Source organism: Myotis myotis, unplaced genomic scaffold, assembly GCF_014108235.1.
Source record: "Myotis myotis isolate mMyoMyo1 unplaced genomic scaffold, mMyoMyo1.p scaffold_m19_p_11, whole genome shotgun sequence".
Classification (NCBI taxonomy): domain Eukaryota; kingdom Metazoa; phylum Chordata; class Mammalia; order Chiroptera; family Vespertilionidae; genus Myotis; species Myotis myotis.
The window spans coordinates 37,660,849-37,680,305 of NW_023416315.1; the positions used below are offsets into that span (position 1 = coordinate 37,660,849).

The 19,457-nt window shown below is 39.1% G+C and overlaps 2 protein-coding genes across 2 annotated transcripts; one reads left to right on the top strand and one right to left on the bottom strand.

The window, feature by feature from the left end:
- Positions 1-417: 417 nt before the first annotated feature.
- LOC118666579 (guanine nucleotide-binding protein G(T) subunit gamma-T1-like) lies at positions 418-7,665 on the bottom strand. Its single transcript, XM_036328989.1, has 3 exons — positions 7,574-7,665; positions 6,151-6,256; positions 418-2,168 (listed from the first exon to the last, which is right to left on the bottom strand). Exons 1-3 carry the CDS (start codon positions 7,663-7,665, stop codon positions 2,040-2,042), a joined length of 327 nt encoding a protein of 108 aa, XP_036184882.1. The 3' UTR covers positions 418-2,039.
- Positions 7,666-14,733: 7,068 nt separating this feature from the next.
- On the top strand, positions 14,734-18,674 carry TFPI2 (tissue factor pathway inhibitor 2). The gene is made up of 5 exons (XM_036328164.1): positions 14,734-14,895; positions 15,117-15,299; positions 16,121-16,300; positions 17,538-17,708; positions 18,052-18,674. Exons 1-5 carry the CDS (start codon positions 14,820-14,822, stop codon positions 18,126-18,128), a joined length of 687 nt encoding a protein of 228 aa, XP_036184057.1. The 5' UTR covers positions 14,734-14,819; the 3' UTR covers positions 18,129-18,674.
- The last annotated feature ends 783 nt before the right edge of the window (positions 18,675-19,457 follow it).

Consider the following 19,457-nt stretch of genomic DNA (forward strand, 5'->3'; position numbering starts at 1 on the left):
ATCAGGTAGTTTTGTTGAACAGCCAAATGCTAAGGCTATGCCTGAAGTATTTTTTGTTTTCCTTTAGTTTTACCTCATTCCATTTAACCTAGTAATCCGTGTCCCTGAAATAATAACTTCTGGGGGAAAAACAATCATTTACTGCCACTTGTAGTTGCATGGGCTATGGGACAGCCATGATTTCATTTCCTTCTCCCTGGACCATCTTTCTCTATAGTTCCTTCCTATGATTTTTATCTTACTCAGAATCCCCGACAATCTGTATTTTTAAGCAATCGGAATTTTACCCTACTGCTGATTTAAGTAGTAAGCCAATAAGATTCTGAATTATCCTTAAATTAAACACTTAAGTCAATTAAATTTTAGAGACTTTATTAGTTGATTTTGCAGTTACACAGATGAATGGAACTTCCGGCCTGGGAAATTTACAATATGTTATTGAAATTAAGACAGTTATACAAGCTATAAGAAGAGAAAGCACAATAATGTAAAATCACTTAAGAGATACACAATACACATTACTCTTGGAATAGAGTGAGGGACAGAGGAGATAATTTTTATTAAGTGTCAGAAGAGAAATAGGATTTCAAATGGCTGAAATGAAATGGAGCAGAGGAATATTTCAGGTGGAGGGATTCATAGGACTAAACTCGAGAAGATGGAAGATGGGGAGTCATGTGAGGGATTACTTAATATTTAAGTGTGTTGACAACAGGAAGTGTGTAGGGTTAATAATAATAGAGGACATTTATAAGGCTTTCTTCCATATATTCATCTTTGCTCTAGCGATTTTAAATATTCATACAATAATAGATCTCTTTCAGAAAAAATAATAGCTAATTCTTATCTTTTTAAAAGAATAATTAGCATTTCTAATCTATTACAAAAATAGCACTGTAAATGTAAGAGCGCAACAAGGAAATACTCGCAGCAAAAATAGTCATCTAGTTATCTATTAATACTCGCCACTTGTTACAGAAGCAGAGGCGTTAGCAGCGCAAAGGTAGTGAGGTCAGGCGTAGGCAGACTCAAGGTGAAGCTAGGAGGAAATCGACTAGCAGGAGGATGCGGATAGCTACTTTTCTATCGTCTTGCCTTCTATCGATGGGACTGGTGAGAGTTATCATGGGGATGCTATGCATGTAGTCCAGTTCCTTTCCCAGTAATAAACTAACACCTAGTGGGTCTTACTCTATGCCAGGCAAAATGCTAAGTGCTATAGTCACCCTAGTATCACAGTTAATCCCCAGGACAAAGGGGATAGCACCATTTCTTTCCTTATTCTACAGTAGAAGAAACTGAGACTCAGACAGCTTAAGTCATTTATCCAAAGTCAGTTAGGCAGTTGAGTGCCAGAGCCCGAGCTGTCTGGCTTCTCATCCTCCTCATTCTGGTGCTGGTTACACCTGCTGTGCCCTGTGACCATACACTGAACCCTCGATCCAGTTGGCATTCCAGGGGAAAGTCACATCATTGATGACAACTAGAACTGGTAAGAATGGAGGAAGAGGTTAATGTTAAAACCATCACTGCTCGCTTTGGGTTGAAAGATAAAGAGAAACCGAAAACAAACCATCAACATCCAAAATCTTCACAGCACACATTCTGCAAAGATCAGTCTTATGAATCAAAAGAATAGACTTCCTAATTCAGTAAGCAAGAGAAAGGTTGAAAAAATATATACGTCTAACCATGAAATTTCCAGATGGAATATTATGAGTGTTGAAAAGGAAGTGAAGAAACATAAAACAGTAACTAAATGCTGGCAACCAACATAATACAGACTCATTCATAGATCACAGTAGTTACTGTTAAAGAAAGGGGTCAGTCAACATTATTGTCAATTATGAGTTAGACCCTGTGCTAAATAAACATATTAAAACATAGACTTAACATTATCACATGCCAATTTTCATGAAAGATTTATGCTAATGAATTTTAAAATTCATTCACATGCTTAATGATACTATGACATAGGATGAAAAATGAATGTTGTCATGAAAGCTCAAGATATTCCAGGGATTTTTATTTTTATTTCTTTATGAAATCACGCAGCCTCCCTTGATCTCCTTGTAGGGGTTTTTGTCATCTGGGACACCCTTCAGCAGTGGATCATTGGCAGCATTTTGTAGGACGTACTCCCGCAGGTCTTCACAACATTGGGACACCTTAAAGGAAAGCAGAGAGAGATGACTCATTTGGTTTAACATACAAAACTGCAGAATTCAGGAATGTATTTACAATACTAATTTCTGTGTGTTCTATCTTTCTAATGGGATTCTGCTTTCTGTCCACACTTAGGTACTTTTTAGAAGAGAAGAGGAAATAGCTGCTCCCTCCCCTCCCCTCCCCTCCCCTCCCCTCCCCTCCCCTCCCCTCCCCTCCCCTCCCCTCCCCTCTCCTCCCCTCCCCTCCTGGATATCTCCAGGCAGAGAATAAACAGCTGGCCACACTCCAGCTAAGGGCTCCCAGCAGACACAGAGATCAGAACACAGCTGGCAACACAAGTCAAGAATGTCACCAGAGGGAATATTAATGAAATATTTTTCCTCATTCCAAAAATGTGACCTGTAAAAGTGGGAGGGAATGAATAATTGTTAAATTCCAGGCTTATCAACCCTGCTGGAATCTCAGAAGTATACACAGATAATTTCATTTTAATCCTAGCTACAGTGATTGATCATGACAATGTACCTGAAGGTGAACTCCAAAGGATCGGGCACCTTTGGCTGATTTGTTCACATGGATCCCAGGCATGTAGAGCAGAGCCTACATTTAGTTGGTGCTCAGTAAATAAATATTCGCTGAACTGAATAAGCTGTTTCATTTATAAACTTGCTCCTCATTCCTCTGCACCATTATGAAGAATCAGGCTTTAGGACCTTAACGGACACAGCCAGAGCCTGCTAATGTACCATTTAACATATCTTTTAGGGAGAGGCAATGTTTTATACATATATAATATAAGTGTGTGCGTGTGTGTGTGTGTGTGTGTGTGTGTGTGTGTGTACATTGATAGGTACATATGGGAACAAGGTATTCATTTGTTTAACTTTCAACTTGCTTTGTTTTCACTTAATATATCATTCAAGACATTAACACAAAAAACTTCATTTTTGGCAGTCCATTAAGTGGTCATTTCATAAGTTATGAAACCAATTTTGTTTTTGCTTTTTTAAGTAAAATCTTTATGCCAATTTTGGACACAGATTCCAAGCAACATTAGTAGTAAGATTACAACTCTGCAAACTCATTATTTACATCGCAGAACAAATCATTTCTAACTGGGGCAGGCATCAGTTATGTGGCTCCTTCATAGAATGAAACGTGAAGTTTGTAAACACTTTTGAAATATACAGTCATTTAGGTTCACTTTGGTTTTTTCCTCAAAAATTCAAAATTGAGATTTAAATTCACTTTTCTTTTCCTCTCCTCCTAACACCAGCCCATTGGCTCCAATCAGAAGTCAGGAACAGAGGTTTAAGTTGCTGTCCTAATGCAGGACTTTGACAGCGTCTGGCTAAGATCTCTATGTGAATGTATGTGTTTAAAATTATTTCAGCAAGGCTTCTTATCAGTGCATATGGCTTAATTCAGGGTTCCATGGTATGTGGAAAGCATTCACAATGGATTCAGGCCACTCCAGGTTTGAATTTTGGCTCTGCCCTCTGACCAACCATGTATCTTAGTTCAAGTTAAGTTACTTCCTCTATGAAATAGCAAGAGCAACACTAGCTGCATTAAGTGCCTGGCATACGAAGATGCTCAGTAAAATGGTAGCTATTTTTAGCCATCACTCCAAAGATTATCTTTAGTCTGCCTATTGCACTGACTTATAATCATTGCAAATCTCCCAGCTTTAGGAACTGGATGCAGAGTTGGCTGGCTGACCATACTGCACCCTGACAACAAAATAGGTCGAGGTATATTATGGACCAGTCTGGTTCATAGCTATTAATAGCAACTAAAAAAATAATAATGGTAGAAAGTACTTGCCATATACTAGGCATTGCACTCAGAATTTTGTATATATTTCCCACTTATTCCTCCCAATTGCCCTCTGCATTAGCTATTGTCACTATGCCCATTTTACAGAAGAGGAAACAGAGGCACAGGTAAGTTAGATAACTTAGGCGAGTGTTACACAGGGAGTAAGTCGAGGAGTCAGAATCTGAACCAGAGATATGGCTCCAGAGCCCATCCACTTAGCCATCCTGTAATGACACTATGTCATCCTCGGTCAGAGTGTTGGGTTCAGGACCTGGAGGTTCCGTGGTGTGAGTGAGTGTGTGTGTGTGTGTGTGTGTGTGTGTGTGTGTGTGTGTGTGTTCGGCAGTCTCAGATTAAATTAGTTTGACTTCTAAGAGTAAAAAGATGTTAAAGAACAGAAAAAGGAACTCAAAACCCGACAGATGGTGATGTATGTACTGTTTACTACAAGTAAAAATTCCTAGGTGAACTTGCCACAAGTGAATAATAAACATGAAGACAGCCAAATTGCCTACAAAACCACAATCCTGAATATATAAATAATAAACACCTTTTGGATGTTTTAAGTAAAGAAGAAAAAAATAACTCTCCTTTCCTCCAAAACTTTATTTTATATTCCTGAAATTATAAAGGTAACGATTTGAACTTTTTGGTTATGCTCCAAGCTTTTCTGCTGTGTATAGATTTAATTTTATCTTTCTAGCAAAATACATTTTGCCTCTAAAGGAAGGGCAACAGGGAAGTGTGAGATATTTGTAAATATCAAAAAAGCCAAAATTCTTATTTTTATTGGGAGTAAGAGTATTGAGCACAGTTTAAAGATAATACATTCCTTTTTTCACTTTGGCCTGATAAAATGAGTTTTAAAAAAATATATAAAAATATACTTTTATCACTACACTTGTGAAGGAGCTTTTGTTTATACTAACTTTCCTAAAATGAGCAAATCTAAAATACATATCTACATTTTCTAAACTCCATGGGAACTTTTATGCCTTTGCCATTTATTCTCCTTTAATGGCAGAGAATTCTTGATAACCATTTCCAAGACTTGTCAGATGTTTTTGGGAGGAACTATGAGTTCTTGTGCTTGAACTAATTTATGCTTCTAAAGAAGGAATAGAATGTACTCATTCATTACTGGCTATGAGAGTACTAGAGGCGATGACTTCTTGGTTACGAGTATTTGAACAATATCAAAGATTTGCATCAAATAAAGAGAAGCTTCTCAATTTAGAAAGATAAAAACAAAAGGCCAAAAGGCCAATATGCATTACTTTATTTTATTGCTTAGCCAAAATATGGTCATTGTCTCATATTCGTTTATTTTCTTTAACAACTCTAAAAATGTAAAAGCATTTTTAACTTAGTGGTCATGCAAAAAGAGGCAACTTCTGGATTTGGATCATGGAAAACAGTTTTCCAATTCTTTGATTTAAACCTAAATCAAGATATAATTGTGATTATTCATTTTCTTAATCTCTGATAAATTTTTACCTGCACAATTTATTTTTAACTCCATTGAACCTCTCCGGTGAATGGTGTGGGGCCGGAAAAATAATTTTCCTCTTAACTTTCTAGGTTCTTGGCTCAGAAGCCCTTGTAATAAATTTTTAAAAAGCAGATTAATAGGAAAAAACCAAACAGAAGTTTAATAACATGTATACCTTCTGTATACATGGGGATACTCAGGAAAAATGAGTAATTCCCCAAAATGGCCCAAGGCAGCTCCTTATATGCCACCTCCATCTGACGATAAAAGATGGGTGGGAGGGTGGGACTGAGGACCTTTTATGAGAGGTTCCCAGGCAAAGCACAGGAAACTAGGATAAGATTGTACAGATTGAAGTCCTTACCGCCCTTAATAATAGTTTCTAGAGATTTAGTCACCCTCCTCTTCCAGGTACAGAGAGGAGACACCCTCACACATGGAGATTTCCCTTAAAAATGTCAAAATCTCTTACCAAAGGGCAACTTCTGCTACGTTTTCAGAGCTTCTCCTGTGTCTGCTGTTTCTCAACAATAATCAGACTAAAGTAATCCTTATACCAAAGAGGCATAATTGGGGGTAGCAAATTCTGTACTCTTTCAGTGGTTTCTAATCTGGCCAATCCTACAGTATCTGCAGTTGAAAATATAATTCAAAAGAAAACAATTTACCTTCATTCTTTCCAGTGCCGCTTCTCTGCGGAGCTGTGCAACTTCCTTCCTCAGTCTCTCCTTTTCTGCCATTTCTTCCATATTGACGGCTGGCAACCTTTTCTTGCTAAAAGGTAGAAAGTTAGTTCATACACCTGGATTGTGGAACTTGCTTCAAGTCAATGTTAGCCAACCCTTCCCTCAGCTCTTAACTTGCTGAGTGAACTGTCTCTTTCTCTGTGTGTTTGATAATCAATTTCTCACGAATGCTCTCCGAACAATCCTAGCACTGAACACCAGTCTTGGGATTTTAAAGCTTCTTTATAATCTTCACTAATATGATTAAACCAAGCACTAGACTCTAAACACCTGCTAGTAGGTTTGTGAGGGGAGGTCAGTATAGTCAGCAGGTAATCTTAAATACCCAAAGATCCTCCTTCTTTTCCTTGATTTTTTTCTTTTTTCCCCCACAGTGTCAAAATTTGGATTTCCTACCCTCATCTCCAGCTCCAAAGCCCTCCACTATATAATTTATGCCATTTAAGTTTGTTTAAGGTCATTTTGAGGACTCCCCATTAATCCCTTAAATCACTAGAGTATTTAATCTGGTATTAACAGAGAACCATAAAAAAGTGTCATTGCAAATTCTTTATAACTATGGGATTAAAATGGAAATAAAGTGAACAAACAATTTGGTTACTGAAAAATAATGAGCACATTACTTCAAAGCATTAGAGTACTTGGAATTTGTATGTAACCGTCTCAAAGATTTAGACAGCAACGATGAGCAAATGTGGCAAGATATAGGGGGCCTAGTGAGTTTGGTCTGTCGATATCATCATAAAAGAATAGACTCTTTCTTTTGCACTCTCAGTAATCTCTTCTCCTTCATTATATCTGTGGGCCATGGGAAAGATGGCACAGTAGCTTGGTGGTATCTATATGAAATTGCCTGGAAGATATTTCATTAGAGCCAATGACATCATGCTTATAATCTCCACTTTTTTCTCTTTTGTCTCTGTGGCCCAATTTTTATTCAGACTGTGCTATCTTTCATGTCGCTTACTGAGAGGTGGCATTATAAGTGCTCTTAAAGGAGAGCATGAGGACATGATGTGGCTCCTTTAATACCAGGCCTAGTAGATACTCTTGGTGCTCTGCCCAGATTCTCCTTTCTGGAGTGGGTATTTATTATCTTTCCAACAGCTGTGGGTTTTGACTGCCAAGGGAAAAGCTTCTGCATAGGTTTATCCTTGGCTTATGGGAACCACTTCAACAGGTGATGCCTGGGATACTACTGGCCCCTGTAGGTGACCAGTCGTAAACGGCTGGCTGAAGTGAGGTTCTCATAGCCCAGACCACCTGACTCTGGGCTGAAGAATCTTGGTGTAACTGAGACCCATGGGTTCAGGATGAAACTAGACATCTGAAACCCCACATTTGCCTAACTGTTACTGCTTCATCCTGCTTTCCTCCTTCCTTCAGATGTTTCTCCTGAGAGCTCACCCTCCATGAATCACTTGGACAAGGGTCCATCTTGGCTCTGCTTCTAAGAAATCAAAGACACTATGGATAATAAGGGCCTTTACAAGAGCACACATATCTTTCATAACTTTTATGTACTTACTACTGCCTATTGTTCTGTAAATTTAAAGAGTGAGGAGCAAAACTCTTACCTTTCTCAAGGACACCCAGACACACGGATAAAAGTAGTATATACTGTCTATAAGGAGAGCCCAACTGCCCAGAATTGTGTTAAGTTCAAGGGTTTAAAGGATTCAGATATAACATCCTCTAATTTAATCTCTATCCAATTTTGGTTGATGAGTCAAAGGTTGTCTAGAGAATTAAAATATCCAAAATATCCAAAATATTAAAATATCCAAAATCATACAATGGGTGGCAATAGAGCTGGCGCTATTACTTAGGTATTTGTATTCTGGCCTGATGTGTTTTCTACCCCAGCACACTTCTCTCAGTTACCCTTTTTCAACTAGCATAAAGAGACTTGTCTTTTTATACTCCACAATTACATAGAGCAACAAGCAGAGTTTACTACTCACCCTTTCCCGTGCCTACCCTGCTGCTTGGGCTGCTTATGTTCTATGCTTTCAGGTAGGGCTACCTCTCCATGGAAGTCCTAAGTGGGGCTAGATCAGATTGCTGGCCCTCTTACCAAGCATCCTAACCCCATCTTTTTCAGAATATAAGGAGAAGACTGAAAACATATAGATCAACAAGCTAAGGTAGTAGCTAAGCTAACCCAGAGGAGAAACATACCCCCATTAAATAGAAGGCATTTGCCTTTTACATCTTCCTCCATCCTACCATTAGAAAAGGTAAGTACAAATAGAAGAGGAGGGGAAGGACATATCTCACAGTCCTACCCTATCCTTGAAACAGTGGTTCTCAATGGGGGCAATATTGCCCCCTAGAGGGGCTTTTGAAAATATTTTAGGTAGTTTATGGTTTTTCACTGGTTTTTGTGGATGTGGGTGAGGGGATGTTGGTAGCCTAAGTGTCTCACCAGCATCTTTAAGAGTTTCCATTAGGTTTCTTGCTAATTTATTTTATAACTAAAACAGGCTATGTGAAGTTCAAAGGCTACCTGCTTTCTTTTTTATACTTTATAGATTAGCACATTTTGAAGAAAACTGGACAAATATTTAATTTTTAAGCGCTATATTATGGGAAAATTACTAAAATTAGTTTTTGAAATCCTTTGTTTTATACAGAGAGCAATCATAGATTCTTTGAAATAGAAAGGTTGCCAGTATACTTTAAGTATTTTGAATTACAAACATTCACTTTGACACATTTTTTCAGATACAAGTCAACTGTGTCATGTATAATAAACTTGTAATCATGTGGGTATAAATTTCCTTATTTCTTATAGTACTATTATGTGCTAGACACTATTCAATATAGATGATTAAGGGTAAAGCAGAGGAAAAAACTTACAACTTACAATATAATGAGGAAAACAAAACCATGAACAAGATAAAAGAATAAAACCTACCTTGTATCAGATTGTGATAGGGGCTAAGAAGAAAAATAAAATAGTGTACTCAACTCTCTACTAATGCAGACCTTTCAGTTCAACTCTACTTCCCCTCCTCCCCACTAAAAGTCAATAAGGGAAAAAAATAGTGAGAGTCCTAGGATATGTATGCCCCTTTCAAACTGCAGTGACGGCCTCTTCCAAAAGGCAGGGTTGACTCTCTCATGTGATTTAAGATACAAAGCTTTTCCACATGAAGCTATAAGAAATGAACATTTGGCGGGCTTAGGCCTCCTTAGTAAGTAATGTATAACTAACATGGGATTTGGGATAGAGTATAAAAAATGAGAGTATTTTTACAAGAAAGGGTGGCTTTTTACTTGGAAAGGTCAAGGTCCATTACTTTCTGCTAAATATAACCCTGAAAATAAAGACTTTAGTATTTAACTCTCTCAATCCTCTAATCTGATTATCAACTTTGGCAGATGTCTCTCTTAGAGCTTTATAACAACATATTTAAATTGTAGCTACTATTTGTTCTCAATGATAAACGTTATGTTTGAGTGAGAAAGATTTCTGAGGTAGAGCTGTCCAGGAACTGAACTAGGGTTATGAGAATATGTTGTATATGATAAACTTGAATTTGGTCCTCACTAATGTAGACAAAAAAGATGTGTGCAGAGTGAGCCCAGGGAATCCTGATTACGATGGACTGTGCTAGCTGCATAGCTTTGGCCAAGTCCCATAACAATCTAGAACGTTAGCTTCCTTATTAGGAGAGTGGGGAGACTACAGATCTTCCTTAAGTGGTTACTCCAGGGGATTTAATGAACTAACAAATACAAAGTAGAATGCAAACTCTCAAAATCATTATATCCATCATTATAGTTACTGCTGTAGAGGTCCCCCATGGTATACAGGAATTAGGGGAACAGAACATTTCTCTGCCTTTCTCCATTCTTGTCATGCCAATCTCCTGTGGACTGGTAACCCAGGCTAGAATTCTGGGTGAGTGGTGAGGTTGCACTGTGCAGGGAAGGTCTTGGATTAAATAGTCTAAAATGTAGCCCAACCTTCTGGATGTCCTACATAGTTAAATATACAATAATCTGGGTGAGAGAAAAGATGGCCAGCAGCCTAAGTAAGCATGACATTTGAGGAAGCATACACGTAGCAAGAAGAGAAAGGGGTTTCAGAGATTCTGCCCTCCTGTAGAAGACAATGCTTTGCTAGAACCACAGCTCCTAAAAGAACCAACCAAAGCAACTAGCTGATGAAGGAATGAGTCTCTGTGTCCCATAAGTATTGAAGATGGAATGTTAGATATGTTTGTGTAGGTTGGCTTTTATTTTGAATCAAGCTCTTGGTTAATTTTATTTATTTCCTCTTCTGTGGTCCCATAGGACCTGACCCATATTTTTAATGGTGTGCTAAGAACACTAGGTTATATCATGTTCATCAGTCAACCCTATTATGTTATGAGATTCCTAATGTATTTATTCACTCCAAATACCTAGCACAAAGTTTGGCACTTTTAAAATATTTAATTTGCTTCTTTTTTAAATAGGTGAATGAAAGGATGACCATGGTAGGAGACACATTATACACTCCAGGATCTCGTTCTTTCTAGGGAGAATGAGCCTAATAAAATTAAGCATAGGGAATGTCTCCACCTTTCACATGGCACCAATTTGTATAATAACACTCACATATGTGCTCTGAATCAGACAGAGGGCACACTGGATAAACATTTCCTACATGCCCAACTTGCTAGAAAAATGCCTCACTGGTGAAGCAGTTGCCTAAACTTTAACAAAATCCTCCTGACCCCTAATCTCTTAGAAGAGATTAACTGGATTTCTTAGCAGATGTGTAAACTCTTCGTTGGTGCCAGCTGGACTCACTTCAGGCTTTATTTTGTCAGGGCTTAAACTAACAGGCAGCAAGAACTTTTTTTAATGAGTTACCAGTGCAACTCCTTAAGTAACTATTTTTTATAATATGGATCCCCAGATCACTGGGCTCAATGAATTCTCTTCCTTCACTCATAGGCTAGACATGCCAACCTCTCTAAGTTGTCTGACAGAGAGGAAGATCATGTGCCTCAATCCTTTTCTTGAATTCATAGTTATCTCCCAAGCCTGGGAGGTTCTCAGAGGATAGAACATCAAGCCAAAGACTTGGGAATTCTAGGAGTAATTTTGTAACTCTGTAAAATGGAAATACTGGAACAGACCTTATTTATAGTTCCGTTCGGCATTCTAATTGTAAGAACTCCAGGCCTTATTTTGCAGAACTCCAAACTACTTTGAGCCTCTGTGTTTAGCTGCAGTCACCCAAGCTGTCACTTGGTATTGCAATGACAAATCAGTCTGGGTGACTGTTCTTCCCAGTCCCCTCCAGCTTTGCATTTCCTGTTGACTTTGGGTAAAGGAATTGCTCTCCTCAGCTATGTCGTCACCTTTGGCTTAGACACTGGTTTAAGGGGATAGAAGTACAATGACATCCCTGTGGAGGCTGATTGTGGTGGTCACATGGATAAATTCAGTAATTTAAAGTAGTTCCAGGAAGTTTAGATTCTCCTTTACATTGGAAGACTTTTTTTTTTTTTTTTTTTTTTTTTCATGGACATGAAAGTACTCAAGTGATTCACAATAAGAGGACCAATTTCCTTTCTGATAACCTGGCTTGATGATCTCAAATTTCTAACGACCCTGCTTGTTCAATGCTCCTTCTTCCCTGTCCTTGCTCTGTACTCACAGAAGTGTTAAAGATGCACCCTATTTGGCATAGAACAAGGGAAGGAAACTAACATTTCGGGAATATCTGGACATAGGTTTCAGACACAGACTCTGCACCACAGAGGGATGGTGAAAAGCCTGGATTTGGCCTCTTCCCGTCCCTTCCCTTTCCCCTCCATGTGTTTACACAGCAGGCCTGAGTAGACTGAGTACTCTGCTCTGGCTGAGAGACCCTGAAACTCCTTTCTCCAGAAGAGACCATCACAGAGTGAGGTCTGATTGTGTGATTCCTTCTAGGCAGAGAGGTGGTCTCTGACCTCAGCCAAAGAGAAGAGCGGATATGAGCCAAGTCACAGATTTCAGTCCTACGAGAACATTTCCTATGGCTCTATTCCCTGAATGTGGTTGATGCCAAGGCACAATAGGAACTGGGCCATGAGAGGATCAGGGTGGATTCTGCACCTGTGTGTGAGGAGCTGAAGCACGTCTCTCGGAGCGTCTACTCTAGGCACTTTCCCTTTAATCCTCAAAACACACTCCTAAGGCACAGTTATTCTATCCATTTTACAAATAAGGAAACCGAGCCTTAGAGAGTTTATATAACTGGTCCAAAGGAGCAAGGGATAAAAATCCAGGTCTTCTTTGACACATCATGCAATTTCCCAAAATATTATGTCCTAATTCAAAAGATTCCTCTTTTTATATGAAGCAAAAAATGATCAAAAAATGCCAGCAGTGGAGAACAAACAACAGAAGGGACAATAGTCAATGCTGAATGACAAGTTTGACTCCAAATCAGTCCAATTAATTGTAGTCCATTTGGAAGATACATTTAATCATATTCAGAAGAATGGAAATAGGTAAATCTGAAGTGGAATTAACTTTTCTCCTGAACATGATCCCGATGAAATGTTTGGTAAAAATTTCCCTCCCCTGGTAATAGTTGGGAGTTACTGGGAGGGTCTAATCTGATTCTCTTATGAATGTGTCTTTCTAAAACCAGCTGGCTGTCTCATTCATTGGTGTGCTAAGAGCCAGCTTACACTGGCTCTGACAAACTGAGGGTTGAAATTGGTCATAGCGGGGGCATTTGCAACATGGAAATCAATAAACTATGCAAGCCAGCTCCATTCTTCTTCCTGGAAAGCTGGTTGTTAAACATCTATCTATCCTTGTATTTCTGTCATTCTTAACCATAAATATCTGGTAACTGACAGCATAAAGGACATTGAGTATTTCCAGCCAGGCTGGTTTTCCTTAGGAATATGATTCTATGCCATGATGTCAGAATAACTGAAAACTAGCACAAGAGGCTATGATGCAAAATGGCCAGACTATCAACTGCTGTGAGCATAGGGATTCTCAGAAATTTGGATGAGAAATCCTGTAAATTTGCTTCCATCTCCTCAGGAGAAGCCAGGAATTGAGAATATTGAATGGAACAAGAAGAAAAGGAGGAGGAAGGGAAGTCACATTCATCAAGAGAACTCTTTAAAACAGCCTCCAAAATATCTTTAATGTTTCATGTAAAATACCAGAGTAGATAATTTGTTTTGTATAAAAAAAAGTTAGACTCCCCCGGTCTGGTGGCCCAGTTGGTTGAAACATAACCCCCTACACCAAAAAGGTTGCAGTACGATCTCTGTTCAGGGTGCGTATAGGAGGCAAGCATGTTTCGTCTCTCTCTCTCTCTCTCTCTCTCTCTCTCTCTCTCCCCCCCCCCCCCCAATATCCTTGGGTGAGGATTAAAACAAAGTTAGACTCAGGCCAATATGCCAAAGGAATAGTAATGAACTTTAACACAGGTACTGACACTCTGTGAGAAGGGACTGATCTGTCCTGCTCAAAAAAACATAGCTACAACTCTTACACGTGCTTGATGGGGGTGTAAAATGGTCTTATCATTTTTGGAAAACGATTTGGCAGTTTCTAATATTTCTAAATATTTTACCCAAGAGTAATACAAGTTGTATGTACACACTAAGCAGCTTTACGCATAATAATCCCAAACTAGAAACAACACAAATGTCCAAAAACAGGATATTTGTGGAATATTCACTAATTCGAAGGCTCCTCAGCATTTAAAAGGAACCAAACTACATAGCAAATGGATGTGTCTCAAAAAAAAACAACACAAAAATAAAAATAAAAAAGCAGCAGAGCAAATGAAGTACAAAATAGTACTTGCTTTATGGTTTTATTTGCATGAGACTCAAGAACAGGCAATACCACTCTACGGTAATCAGACGAGTGCCTGCCTCTGGCCTGAGGATATAAGGATTGTCTGGAAAACGGTACGACTGAATTTTCCGGGGTGCTGGGAATGTTCTAATTCTTGATTAGAGTGGTGATTACAAAGGTATACATAGTTATGAAAAATTCTTGAAACTACACTTAAGATATATGATGAGCCTTCTATTAAATGTAATGTGGACCTCGATTGAAAAGCGTCTGTATGTATACCTGTATAAATGTAAATACACATATACTTAAATTCCTAATCTAATGAAAGGGTATACCCATGAATTTCACACTTTCTCCCTGCCTTTGAAATACGTGGACTTCATGCTTTCAAAGGATAGATTCAGTCTTTGGGGCGAGGCTACAAGCTGGAACCTGATTAATTACTTCCCTCTTCGTTGTCCATTTCCCATCACTGACACAGAATGCCCCATGTGGTCACTCCCGCTGGACGCCAGAGAAAGTTGGGGAGACAGGTTCAACTTGGCGGGGAATTCCTCTCCCAGCACACACCCTCCAGTGCCAGGATCACCGCCTGCGGGCGTGAATCAGCCTCCCCGCCGGGCTCCCCACAGGCACGCCCCGCCCCGTCCGGGGTCGGGAGGACACTCACCCCTACATAAAGCCCACACCCACCGCCCGGCACACAGGCCTCCGAGCCGCACGCTGCGCGCCCTCCTCCCGCGGGCTCCACGAACCTGGACACCATGGACCCTCTTTGGACCCTCGGGCTGTGGCTTCTGCCCCTGCTCCTGATGGGAACGGCTGCTCAGGATCCCCTAGGTATCGCCCCATCCAGGACCCCCTCATCCCTCTGGCTTCCTCCGGGCCCAGCTGCCGTGGCAAGGGTGCCCCCCACCGGCTCGCTCCCCTACTTTGCCCAGGTGCCAGCTGCCCCAGTTTGTACTTTCTCTCTCTGCAGAGGCCCTCTGCGCCGGGGAAACCTCTCCTCCCCGGGAAAGTGGCTGATCTTCCCTCTCCCGGGCTCTCTGTCCCTCCCGTAGGAAACAACGCGGAGATCTGTCTCCTGCCCCCGGAGGTGGGGCCCTGCCGCGCCCGGATCCCCAGTTTTTACTACAGCAGGTACACTCAGAGCTGCCGCCAGTTCATGTACGGGGGCTGCGAGGGCAACGCCAACAACTTCGAAACCCGGGAGGCCTGCGAGGAAGCTTGCTGGAGGATAGAGAGTAAGTGGCGGCATGCACAGCCAGCAGGAGCAGCGAGCTCTCCAGGTCCCATTGTCTGAGGGTGAGCCTGAACGCTCTCCAAGACGGAGCAGGGCTCGCTGCTTTGAAGTCATCACAAGTTTGCGACGCGCTGTCTGTCTCCTCATTGGCATGGATCATAATTCCGTGCCTGCGCAGACTCAGGGCAAGATGCCACCTTAGGGCAAACTAATGCCAGGGTGCAATGTATGAGGTGCAGCCTGCGTGCTTTTCTGGATTTGTCATTAATTCTACGCCTATAGTTTCTACGCCTCCTTGAGAACACCATTTCCTCCTGTCAATTACCCATCGATCTGAAATACATTTAGTGGGTTCTATTATTTAACTGTGATTTAGCTAATGATAACCTTGCTTTTGTCTCCTCATAGCCAAACATGTCTGTGTGAGCATAAAAGGATATAGCAGAGGTTCAAGATACTGTTTCCTATTTTGATTATGTTTATTCTTCCTGTGAAGGCCTGTTAACAGAACATGGGGCTTTTCCGTTCAATGCATGGAGTCAGGGGAAGTGCATATTCCTGTGGATAACTTATTTAACTTCGTGTGTTCTCTGAGAGAACGGTCTTCCTATTGAATTGGGAAGATCACAGCTCAGTCAGGTCTGGAGACACTTAGGTTAAAAAAACAAAAAAGCTAAATAGCTGCTTCCTAGAATGGACAGCCTTTGGGGGATTTACTATCCCAGCACTAAATATGATGTCATTCCCCCACCCAGTTGTTTCTGAAAATAGAGTAAAATTTGAAAAGACTAATTTTTGAACTGCTTTTTGTCCTTTCCTTAGAAGTTCCCAAAATCTGCCGTTTGGAAGTCAGTGAGGGGCATTGTGGGGAGTCCCGAGGAGACTACTTCTTCAATCTGAGTTCCATGACATGTGAAAAATTCACGTCTGGTGGGTGCCACCGAAGTGGGAACCAGTTCCCGGATGAAGCTACTTGCAGGGACTTCTGTGTACCAAGGAAACGTAAATAAGATTTTTATGGTGTTTCTATTTCATCTCTTTATTGAGACTTTAGGGTGAAAAACTCAATTCAATGTGAAATTCACATGGTTTGCGTTGTGGCAATTTCATATATAATATCAGTCTTCACACTATTGTCCTCTGAGGGAGTATTATTATTGCCATTTTACCTATAAGAGTACAAGCTGGGAGAAGTTAATAACTTGCCACATTCTCAGGCCTGCAAAGCAACAAAGCCATGATTCAAGTTTGTGCTTCCTCCTCTGCATTGTTTCTTTAAAACTATTTCTCATCTCTTTGATTTACACATAAAATTACAGTAAGTATTCATTAATGCATGCCATGACCTCAGGTTTGCATGGACTCAGTTGTATGCACAAAATAGTAGAATGTATACAGACTTAAGATGGTGAAACTTGAAAATTTCTTTCTAAAGTTTTTGGTTACATTTCTGTATCCTTTAGAAATTGCAAATTGTGGAGCATAAAGAGATCTCTATCCCTCTTTTCTCTCCTCCCCATTTCTTATCTACAGTCCCCTACGCCCACACACAGTCCCTTAAATAATGGGTTACTCTGGCAGCATTTAATATTTGTAGAGAGAGACAATACAGGCATTTTCCTGAAGCACAACAGAGATACATACATGTTGATAAATAAATTCAACCACGGAAAATTTGCGTTGGCAGAGACTTTGATAAATCTCTATAGTTATAATACTGTGTTGAATATGCAAACTCTTGAATTAATGAGGAGATGGTTGTTGCTGATGTTTTCTTAAATTGTCTGTGTAAATGTAAATGTTTTAGTGACTACCTGGGAATTAGATACATGTATTCATGATTAATAATGGAAGGAGTACTGATAAACACATTGAAAATAAAACTACCAACATGAGAAAGTTTACAAAACATGTCATATATTATCATTTGATATGCATCCCATTTTTACCTGATCATATCTGTTTTTGGGGTTTCATTTCTTTACATAATCAAATGATATAAGGACATAGCTTCAGAAGAAATTCTGTTCAGTTTATCAAAAGTTAGAATTAACAAAATACACCATGTAAAAAGCTTTCTTGAATTTTGAGGCACACTTTTTAAATGATTTAAAATGGTATCTTGGATTCAGCATGAAGCTTCCATGGGATTATATTTTCTCCAGTGACTTTAGTAACCACCACAGCTTATTAATTCCGGTATCACTGTATTTCTAATTGTATTGTCTTTTGCATAAAGGTCCATCATATTGCTACAGTCCAAGAGATGAGGGACTATGCTCTGCTAACGTGACTCGCTATCATTTTAATCCAAGACACAATGCCTGCCAGGCCTTCACCTATACTGGCTGTGGAGGGAATGACAATAACTTTGTTAGCATGAAGGACTGCAAACGTGTTTGCATGAAAGGTAGTGAATTTTTCTTACTCAGTTTTTAAACCAACTTTATAAATAATTCATAAGCAAAATTATATTTTATGTATCTATTTTACTAATAGCATATTGCCATTTCCAGACTACGTCTACATAAATGGCACATTAGTACTGACCGGTTTTGTGAAAATGCTTATTCTGGCTAGCTAAGAATGTGTTTTAAAGTTATAATGCTATTAACTGAGTGGACAGTACTACTGACTTTGTAATCACTAAAAATAAGATGAGGTCGGTTTGTAAACATATTGGAAATGGTGGTTTATAGTGGTCCTACAGCCCAATGTGATGTTGATTTTTTTGTTGTTGTTGTTGACTTTAGCCTTGAGGAAGAAAATAAGTAAGAAGACGCCAAGGTTTTTCTTTCCTGGTAGAAGACTGAAACTTCAGAAGAAGTGATATTAACTGCTATTTTTTTAATGTCATCTGATGAATGCAATTATTGCCTTATATCTGAAGAATAATATGGTAACATGAGTAAATGAATAATTAGTGATTTATTTACCAGTTTTTATTGATCAAAGTTACTGTTTAAAAACTTTGTCCATTTTTATACATAACTAGCTGCTACTCAAATGTGAAACTGTTATTTTTATATTTACCATATAACTATTTTTTATGAGGTTGAAGTCTTGCTCTGCATAAGAAAGCAAATATGACTCACCCAGTTTTGGAGGTTGCTTTTTTGATATTAGACGATGACTGCGACTGAAAAACAAAGACAACATAATCATGTTCTTTTAATACATATGAACATAAGAAGGACCAGTAAATACATTTTCTTTTACATTTAAAAGTTGAATTATATTTTAGGTCCCAGGTGACAAACTTGTATATTTACCTATAGCTTAAGAAGTATTACAAGTGCTATTATTTAGACACTGCTAACTTACTTCCATTTCTGTGGTATCATTTACAAAATAATAAAATAAATTTTTGAGCGAATTAAAGAGCTTGTAAATTTATTAAAATCAGAAATATTCTCAAGGGAAAAAATTCTCTCTTTGTCTCCCTTTATCTATCCATGCATCCATCTATCCATCCATCCCCACTTGCAGGTTTGTGTTTGTGTATACATATTGATAGATGGCTTTTAATAGTTTTCCTTTATTACATTATTTCCTAAGACTTAATGGATTGGAGACCACTGAAGTTAAAATTGTTTGACTGTTCAAGGCATTTATTTACATTACACCAGAGACTATGCATGAATTTAATAATTTAAATTCCCACTAATAAATTATTCTTGATAAATCTGATCATTCCAATTAAACAGTTTTCTCTTTCTCAATAATAAATAGATTTTTTTAGTTCCTACATTTTCTTGGCAATATTAATATGTTTAAAAGTATGCACTTTATATAGCAAAATTATAAGTGCATTTGCCCTTTGTTTAAGCAATCCTTCTTTTAAAAATCAATTCCAGCCTTGGACAGTGTTCTGAGTGGTTAGAGCATTGTCCTTTGCACTGAAGGGTCACAGGTTAGTCAGCTGTGGGCAAACTACGACCCGCGGGCCAGATCCAGTCCATTTGAAATGAATTAAACTAAAAAAAAAAAAAAAAGACCGTACCCTTTTATGTAATGATGTTTACTTTGAATTTATATTAGTTCACACAAACACTCCATCCATGCTTTTGTTCTGGCCCTCCGGTCCAGTTTAAGAACCCATTGTGGCCCTCGAGTCAAAAAGTTTGCCCACCCCTGGGTTAGATCCTGGTCAAGGACA